A 10340-nucleotide genomic window follows, 5' to 3' on the forward strand; every position below is an offset into this window, starting at 1 on the left:
GGGGGGGGTCCTGCTGATCAAAGGGTCATCTAACATGAAAGCACAAAACGTACATCCTTGGTCAGGAAGAGGGTAGTCTCCCCCTCACCCTAGATGGTTCACCCTAGATAACACGGTGAGTAAGTCTAGCAGTTCATCTAAACAAAAGGCACTTAGACTAAAACAGACATAGCTACGTTAAAACAATAAAACAAGGTACGAGCTCTTCCCATGCTCCCAGGATGTGGGGGTGCATTCCTGGAGTGCACACCAAGCCTTTTGCAGCCTGCTAGAGATCACACATCCTGTCACTACACAATTGATTATACGCCTCTAAGCATACATGGTTAAATATTTCCTAATACAAATAACTACATGCAGTATTCTACCATATGCGAACTTATATCACTAAAAGATTATACTGACTACTAAGTACAGTTTTCCATTGACACCCATAGACTCGTGTGTTAAAGGTCCCATGGGGGTGGGGGGGGGGGGGGGGGGTACTTATTAAGCTCACTGATCTTAACCTTTTGACTGTTTGTGGTGTTGGAGCCTTTTGGAACATTTTTCATACAATTAATAGTGTCTGAGAAATAATATGGTCTACTTAGCTTGTCTCTTACTTAGCACTAAGTAGCTGTGTTTTGAATGCTCAATTTAAGCAGAATACCTAAATATATACCAGTCTCTTTAACATTTAAAGGTGCAAATATGGTCACTTTCGACTCCAAAACCACTGAAAAAGGAGAGTCAAAACACCACTTGATTGAGTCAAGGTGAACAGGTCTAGATCTGATTTGCTGTGGATGATATCGTGGCAAAGTTCAGCTGGTGAATTAAAACAGCCAACGTTAGCATGGAAGACCAGGATCTGAGACACGGCCTGGAGCTTTTCATGAATAGATTTCACATTGATTGGACTGGCTAAGTGCATATGTAGGTCCACATGGGTGGCACTTCAAGACCCAGATGATGTACTCTTTATGTTCATAAAACATCTTCTTTTTTGTACAATAATCTTTCATGCCTACTAAATTGATGGAATTTAATATAATTTAATATCAGGGGCACTAGCAACACACACATGCTGAGTATACGTAAAGGATTCAATATATTTGGGATTTACAGTTCGGAAGTGTTTTTTTTTGGATGTTTGAAATAGTACATTTGATGGCGTTGACATGTCATGATTTTTTTGTAAAAAAAAAAAAAAAAGTTTGTTTGTGTAGTTGGACTTCAGCCTTAAACTCCAGGTAGGATACTGGTGACACTGGAGATATATAGAAGGTTTCTATTTTTGGACTGAACAGCTCATGTACAGTGATGTTTAGATGAAGAGAGCAGACTTTACATTTACTGTCTGTGTGAAGAAGACGTGCTGACGGTGCAGGCAGCACAGATCCATTGTTATATGACAGTTTCATTAATTTAGAATCAGCTGTCTCATACTTCCAAGACAGGTCTGGGCGTTGTTCCTTAATTAAATTGATTCCATATACAGATGTGAGAGTGTGGATAAAGGCACATTACAGCTTCTACACGTGTAATCCGGAGCGCTATACTGTGCTGGCGTTTGTGTTTCTATTTTGCCAGCCTTTGATTCATGGATTATCATTTCTTTTTGCGATCTGTTTGTGTTTTGGAGACTGAATACATTATTTCCAGATGACTGCAGCACAGGTAAATATTGCAGGTGCACTCATTGCTTGAAGCTTGCAGTAAATCTCTCATGGTGCCGCCGCTTACGGTTAGGCAGTTTCGTTATGCACTGTTGTGCTCAGCGCAGTGATTTAAAATTTATGACACGCACAATGTGATTGGCTGGGAAGAAAATAACTCGTTGCACTTTATACTCCATTCCACCTGGCCAAAAAGGAATAAAGGAAGTCTATGCTTTAAGTGTCTCATTATGAAGTAGTGACTGCACTGCATGAGCAAACAGGAAACCCACATTTTTTTTTAAAGACTCCCCAAATGTGAAAAAGAGCATTTGTCTAAAAAACAAAGTTAAATCTGTACAAGAGATCTGACTGTTGCCTCTACTGTTATTTTCCCCAGAGACACCCAGTCTGTTTATTAGGATATAGTGGGATATACTTTAATGCTCGCACTTGACCCTGGCAACGCAGAATGACATCATCTACGATGAATAGGCTGACCTGCACTCAGAATCTGTTAAGTGTTACTCGTCTGCAGCTGTACAGCTGTTTAAAGGCATATAGTTTTTAAAATGTGTACATACAGTATCTGAAGGGCGGAGATCTTGTCTTTGAGCAGTTCCTGGGCTTTGTTGAAATCTGACAGCATGTTCTGCGTCTCCCTGCTGTGGACGGCGCTCAGCTCGGCTAGCTCCCGCTCGTGTCTCTTTGTCAGCTCCTGCTCATGAGCCCTGAGGAACGAGAAGAAGAGTCAGCCGACAATTTGAAATAGCATTTAAGATTTTTTTGCATGCAGTGTCCAACTCACTAAAATACTGCCATCACACCAAATGTGAGATGAAGTTTTCACACTGCCTTCTTACACACAGAGTCTATGCAATGAGACAAACTGACACAAATTTGCACCGGGCGATGTGAACGGAGCCAAATCTGCATTTGTACTATTTAAAATATAAAACCCATCAGCCGGGATTCTCCTGAAGCTACAGACAATCAGAAATGAAGGACAATCTTGCTGATGCCATTAAGGAGCAGCTGGAGCCGCTTCAGCTTTGCAGGACTTTCTGGCAACTTCTGAAATTATTTTACCTTAACTTAATTCCCACTATCAGTTGTGTTCCATGGATTCGATTTTAATAGAGAGTATTTTCTGGTGTATGAAAACTTGCCAGTAGTAGAAACAGCAAACAGTGAATCAACAGTCGACCTTTGAATCATAAGAGCCAACATCCTGTGGCCACAGCAGAGGTTCAAGACAAGTTTAGCTGTTTGCTGGCAGACATAGGATGTAGATAAGTGCACTTGTGGTTTTCTTGTCTCTCAGTATTGATAACTTGGGTTTGCACTGGCTATGTTTAGTGTCCGGGTGGGATGTGCCAGAGATACTGTGGCTCGAGAGTGCTAACCACTGGCCCACCATCACCATAAACATCAAATAACCATGACCTAAATAGGAGGAATAGGAGGACTCTGCCAATGCTGACTGGGTGGCAGGTGTTAAACTCATACACAGTTCTGGTTTCTGGTCTACAGGGATACAGCACACTGAGGAAGTAACTGTCTCTTCCTGTTTTTGTAGGTTTTTTTGGCATATTTGTCAACACTTACATGTCTCAGATCATCAAACAAGTCTTAATATTAGACAAAGATAACCCGAACAAACAGACATTTTCTTTGATGATCTGAAGCATGAAAACGTGCCAAGAAGGGTAGAGCGCAGATACTTTTTAAATGGTATTATAGATGCTTAGTCTCACCAACGGTGATGAAAAATTACTTGCAATATTTTAGCTCCGTCTAACGTGATTCCGCTTTTTGACTCAAACCCAACCCAAATATCAGATCGGTGCGCCCCTACAGCACCTCAGAGCTGTTGCCAATTAAAAGAATCATGTTAATGACCGAAAAAACAATTAATTATAATTGCATTATATCGCACTGTTCATTTTTAATTAACAAAAATATTAAGTATATCCCATGTTTCACATCACATCATGTTTCACTTTGCTTGATCACAATTTAAGCTCTGGGATAAAGTGCTGTTTGCTGTAACTCAGAGGTAATAGATTTATTTTTACTCTTTAATATGTGAGGTTGCACTTTAAGACTTAATCAGGTCCTGCAGACTCTCTCTCTCGCTTCGTATTTTTCTCCCAGGACGGGCAAAACATAATGGATTGCTCCAGGGAAATGTTAGTGAGATAAGAAAATCCAGAGACGGATGCACGGAATGAATTCCTAGAACATAATTTCATGACAAACACATAATTAATTTAAAATCATAATGAAACTGACATGTATGAATATTTAATAAAAAAATACTGCAAAACATGCGCACGGCAATATTTGAAGACCTGGACAAGGGGCAGGATGATAAAAGAGGATAATGAAATGAGGGGAATAAAAAAACAAAACAAAACGAGTTGATGAAAGCGAGGAGGACGATGGAGGGAGAAACATGGATGCCCGTCTGCCTCTCATTCTGACTGGGCCAACTCTCCCCGAGGGGCGCACGTCTCATCTCCCGCTCTCTGCTTCCTCTTTATTTATTTATCAGTCTATTTTTATCCCCGTGACCAGGATTCAGACGGGGCGTTACGTAACAGGAGAAGAAATGTGCTGCGCATAGGTCTGACAGCAGAGAGCGATGACGTGCATATATAAAGGCAAGCGGCACACAAATTAACAGATAATAATAATGCACCACGGGCGCATTTAAAAATACAGTGTGATGGATGCTAATGAGTAGCCGGACCACATTACTCATATAGCACTTTAAAAATTCATGCCATACCGCAGGGACAACACGATTATAGCCCACATTTTGCATTACCCAAAATAATCTTCATGTCTTCTAATCAATGGGCTCCTGACACTGGTCGAGAGACAGAGGCAGACTAAAGAGACAGATTTGCTTCTTTCGGGCTTTTCTTTCCTCCCTTTTATCTTTTGGTGTATTTTCATCACTCAGGCTCGGACAGAGAGGGATTGCAGAAACTATCGTCATCCAAATATAATAAGAGAATTCAAATTCAGACACATGTGCCGATGACAGGCCCACTGCGGGCGTTTTTGTGTGTTCTAGGCGACAGCGTGTACACGCCAAAGCTATCCTGAAATGTCACTGACAGTGTGGTGCAAATGTTTTTAAAGGAATAGTGTGACATTTTCGGGAAGGCAGCTTTTCTTCTTTTTTTTTGCTTTAAATGCCACATTCAGCATCATCTCAGATGGGTTTTTTTGCATGGATTAAAGAAATAAGATGTGACGTTTGTAGTTTTTTGCCCAAGAAACAAACTGTTTAATTTTGCTGTTTACTGCTCTGAGCTAAAAGTCTAGATCAGCATTTTAGGAAATATGCTTATTTACTTCTTTAATATGTATATTAGGACATTCTATTGCTTACTTATGAAGTTGAAAATTGCAGTTAGTTCAGATTAGCATGAAGAAAGCAACATCTAGCTTGGCTTTCCCCAAACTTCAAAAACTGGTATTGCCCTCAAATAAAGCAGATTTAACCAAATGATGTATTCATTACGAAATGTGCAGAATGTGCAAACACATCATAACAGAAAACATTAATAGACAGGATGGCGGTTCAGGTCTACCCTGGACATTTCTCTGTCCAGCATGTTCTCCCTGTACTTGCAGGGTTTCCTGTGTGCTCTAACTTTCTGTCACAGAGCAAAACCAAACATGTTAGGTCAGGATCCAGCCACACATGCTTAACTAGAGACTAGGGCTGCCACAAACGATTATTTTGATAGTCGACTAGTCACCGATTATTTTTGCAATTAGTCGACTAATCAGATCGTGCATCCATTGGACGTAAAACGTACAGCTTATTGCACCAGCATGCATCTGCTCTTATATAACTATCATTAGCTTACAGCTTTAAGTGTTTAAGGTATGTGCTAATGAAGACAAGATGATAGTTTATTAAATTTAAATGAAATTTGCAGATTGTTTCCGTGGAATTTAATAAACTCAGCCGTCTGCTCCTTGCTATCTAAAATATAACGGGACACCGGAGTAAATTCTCGAGCATCTCACACTTCTGATAATCAGCTGTCTGCTTGACGTTTATTCAGCTGTGTAAAAACTATAACTTTAATCTCAGCCAAACCGATTTACTCAGGAACAAATAAAATACTAAAAAAAGTCAAACAATAACATTTTTAAGTTATCTAAGTGACCTGTATATGTTTAACCTGAGTAGCGAAAGACGGCGGTGAGTTTGAAAACGATTTGCTGGGAGTCCGGTGTTCTCGCCGGCTCTAGTAAGCCTTGAACCCCGGCTCGCTATCAAGCTGGTGGGTAACAGACGTCTCCGAAAACGTCGGAGCGCTTTTGAAAATATGTGGTGTCTTGATAAACTGAGCAGATATTTCAAGTTTACACAGCTACATTCTCGCCCGAAAATATGTTAAACGTTTATTTTGTGACCCAGAAAATAAACGTTTGCCGCCACTGTTGGAAACTGAGCAGGGCCGTGCTATGAATTCTGGGATAGGTTGGACCCCGAAGCAACCAATCCTTCAAATCTGGGGAAGGGCACATTTGTTGGCCGCATTTGTCGGAGTCTTAGAATTTGGACAGTCTTCGTCGTGTCGCTGTAACATAATCGGCCTACAAATGCAGGCACAGGAGGATGCGCTTCCAGAATTTGAACACAGCTGCGATACCGGACACTGCTTCTTCTTCTTCAGGGTTTAATGGCAACTGTCACATGTCAGTTGCGGTGGTAAGATCTAACTTTTTCTTCGAAGGTAAACCTAACTTTCTGCTAGTAGTTGGCATCCATGCTAACCACCAGTAACCACAGCAGACAGCTAATGACCAAATCAACTTTGTGATTGATTTCACATTACAACATCCAGCAAACACTCGACTGGTCTCTAGGTCTGTGCGTCTGAGGTATGTTATATGTGGGTGTATTAATGAATGTGCCTGAAGTGGTTTGAGTACTAAGAAAGACTAGAAAACCACAATATGAATAAATACCAACCCACATAACATAAATGTCAAGCTTCTAAGACTGATTATGAATATTGTGAACACATGCCAGCTTTGCTTTCACGCTCAGCTCTGCAGATTGTGCTTCAACCAAAACCTAAATTCCTCATTTTTAAAAGTCAAACTCAAAATTGATTCAACAGAAGATTCTAAATGGAATCTGAACCGTGCACTGTAACTGCTTACTGCCAAAAACGGACACAAAAAGAAAGAAAAATAAGGCACTCAAACAACCATCGCTCTAAAATATTCAGCAGTTTGGTTGCTAGGTTACAGTAAAGGATAAGCTTCACTGTGAAGATGCAGTTTTGTTTTTTTCTGTGTTTTTGAGATATTTGGACGTGCATGTGTGCGAGAACTGTTCAAAGTGCAAGTTTAACGATTCATTCTTCGGCCACACAGAAACATGATACAAAAGAAAAAAAGAGGCATATTCAGAGGAGATCAGTCACAAAGGTAGAGGATTAAGCAGTCTAATGCAAATGCAGCAAACAGTAACTTAATGTTGAGAAAAAGAAAACAATGTTTAGTTAGACTCTGGAGCGGTAGACGAAACCAATTTGCTGTGAACGTGTTGAGAAAACGCGTTTTTCCTCCCTGTGAAGTAAAGTTTGACCGCAGGTTTTCACTTCAGTGCTACACAATGAACACTGAGTCATACCGGATCTGCTGATTGGCTTCACTGCGGATCTTGAGCACCTCCTTGCCCTTCAGCTCCAGCTCTTTAGTCAGGGTGCTGATGTTCTCGTTGAGCGTGTGGATTTGGTGGTCCAGCTGAGCGATGTGGTTCTTCCTCCTCGTCACCTCCTCCTGCAACTCGGAGATCCGGCCCAACAGCTCGCGTTCCTGTGAAAAGAGAAACAATAAAAATCAGCTCTGAAGAGATGAAGGACATAAAGGTTTAGCTATAAGGCTTGTAATGTTGATTTTAAAGCTTATCTATATGGTAGAATATTTTGGAAACTAAACTTTAGAATTTTTTTAAGTTGGTTATTTCGAACATGTTTAACACCTTGAGAATATTTTTTTAAATCCACCATTAGGGTGAAACTTTTCAGATGAATAGGTGAATGCTGAACACAGCTGAATGAACAAAAATGGCTTTACCACGATGAAGCAATCATCCATCAGTGCACACAACGCAGATAGCAACAAAGCCTCTTAACAAATATAGTGAACAGCATTTTATCTTAAGTCCTAAATTTATGCAGGACTTTAAATAATCTGGCTTATGTGTCTTGATTCAATTGTCAAAACCCTTTTCACTGTGTCCATAATTTCACATCCTTAAGAAGCTCACAGAGCCGAATTACAGCTTTTATCAAAAACTGAACATATGTTTTGACATAAGTCTGTTGTATTTACTGTACTTTCTCAAAAAGCAACAGAGACTATTTATCTCAAAAACAGAAGACTTGCAGCATCTTGTATTAGAGGCAGGTTTGGTATTTCTCACAAACTGTTCAAACCTTCTGTTTGCAGACAAAAGTTGGCTTAAAGGGAGAGAAGCTGTTTATTTCAGACAGTGGATTAATCGAAAGGTTGCAGCACTATAAGATTAATAGGGGTTATTTTGAAGTGGGAATCGCACAAAGCCACTTTCGCAGAGTTCAGGAAAAAAAACAGAGGTGGAAAGGAGCATATTAGGTCCTCTTTAAGTAAATTTACTTGTTTCCTCAGGTAAAGTCACTGCATGATACTGTTAAGGCAGTATTAAGCTGTGACCCCTCTTAAAATAGATCAGAAATAAATGTTAGATTGCCAAATTCTTTGAACAACAAGCAGCACACCAGTGCCAAAAGTATTCGCTCAGCTTTCCCACACATATGAACTTGACTAAAATCCCATTCTTAATGTCGGCCAACCATTTGCAGCTATGACAGCTCCAACTCTTCTGGGAAGAGTTGGAGAAGAGTTTAAGGTGACCAGTCTTTTAGAAGTGCATTTATGAGATCAGATGCTGATGTTCACTGAGATGGCCTGGTTCGCATTCCCTGATCTGATTGATAGTAAATGGTAAATGAACTGGTTCTTATATAGCACTTTTCTACTCTGAGTACTCAAAGCGCTTTATACAACTTGTTCATTCACCACACCCATTCACTTTTCTAAGTGCTATCTAACTACCATTCATACATACACATTCACACTCCGATGGCTGCATCGGAGAGCAACCTGGGGTTAGTATCTTGCCTAAGGATATTTGGCATGCAGACTGGGATTGAACCACCAACCTTCCAGTTAGTAGGTGACCTGCTCTACCACCTGAGCTGCACAAAGTTGCGAGCATGAAGTTGTACAAAGTTTCTTGGTAGCTGAAGTATTAACAGTTCCTTTAACTGGAACTAAAGGGCAGAGCAAAACTCCTGAAAAACAAGCCCAGACCATAAACCCCCTCTGCCAAACTTTACACAGATTTTCCATCGGCCTTCCATTTCTTTGGGCTCAGGACACAACTTAACACTTCCTGTAACTCTTTCAAATTAAAAGCCTTAGTGTTTCTTCTTACCACAGCTTTGCAGGCATATACAACAAACACTGGAGAGGACTGTTCCTTTAGCTTGCACATTATAGGCAGCCCTTATTTGGTCACTTTGTCCACAGAGACATCTAAATCCTCCACTGGTTTTCATTTAAGGATACACAGTGATTTCCAACTGTGCCACAATAAGCTGAGTCCGTGTAAGGTTCTTATTTTGTCAACTTACTTGCATTTTGCAGCCAGTGTACTTGGGGAAACAATGATCTATTAGTTCTTTTGGGCCATAACAGTTTGTTTAGGACTGATAAAAGCAACTTAATAAAATCAACTTAATAAAACTTAATAAAATCCAGTCGAGAACTCAAGCTGTTGAACCAGGTAATTTAACTGACGAGTATGGCAAAAACAAGATTTCAGTCATTATGGGAGAGACGAGATTCATCTGAGCTCTGATAATACAACAGTGCTGTAAACTACTGAATGACTTCATGTAAACATGACCAACAACTGAAATTACTCACGACCGCCTGCCGAGCTGCTCTTTTCTTCTGAGCTCCACACTGACACAAGAAGCAGCTCGATTCTGTCGCATTTTGAAAGTGAGAAAATGAGCAAGTGATTTTCCCAGCAGGGGTGCAGTGAACGACGCGTAGGTTCAACCAAACAGTGGCATAAAAAAAACAAAAAGAACAACGCAGCCTGTCTGCATTTGCGAGTCCATTATTGGAACATGTGACTCACAGCTTCGCAAACTTTAAGAAGTATTCCACTTTCTGTTGTTTGTTAATAGGGAGCTTAAATTTCTTTTGTATACAGTGCATGAACTGAGGGGGTGCATTGAGGTCTGGTATAAGATAGAAAAGGATTATTTTGAATAGTGCATAGCTACTCTGATAAAGTCATAAGGTCAGTTGCTGCGATTTATCCTCTTTGTAGCTCTGAATATCGTCTCAGATTTTCCTGAAAATGGTAAATTGATCTGTGCCTGTAAAAGGTGAACTTTAAAGAAACAATGACACCTTATTATGTTCCTTACTTCACTGTTTCATATATATATATATATATAACACCCAGCACGCCCCTGCGGGCGGTTTATCCTTCAAGCTCGGGTCCTCTACCAGAGGCCTGGGAGCTTGATGGTCCTGCTCAGTATCTTAGCTGTTCCCAGGACTGCGCTCTTCTGGACAGAGATCTCCGATGTT

The 10340-nt window shown here is 40.4% G+C and overlaps 1 protein-coding gene across 5 annotated transcripts in view; it reads right to left on the bottom strand.

Annotated features, from left to right (window-relative positions):
• Positions 1-10340, bottom strand: part of LOC102192866 (protein FAM184A-like) — a 217913-nt gene that overhangs the window by 24745 nt on the left and 182828 nt on the right. For all 5 annotated transcript variants that reach the window (XM_013915605.1, XM_005751838.2, XM_005751837.2 and 2 more), the window contains 2 exons: positions 7318-7502; positions 2225-2371 (listed from right to left, as the gene is read on the bottom strand). In XM_013915605.1, the coding sequence (XP_013771059.1) occupies positions 2225-2371; positions 7318-7502 (332 nt within the window). The remainder of the gene's footprint in view (positions 1-2224; positions 2372-7317; positions 7503-10340) is intronic.

Source organism: Pundamilia nyererei, unplaced genomic scaffold (assembly GCF_000239375.1).
Source record: "Pundamilia nyererei isolate P.nyererei 1_Seehausen unplaced genomic scaffold, PunNye1.0 scaffold00329, whole genome shotgun sequence".
Classification (NCBI taxonomy): domain Eukaryota; kingdom Metazoa; phylum Chordata; class Actinopteri; order Cichliformes; family Cichlidae; genus Pundamilia; species Pundamilia nyererei.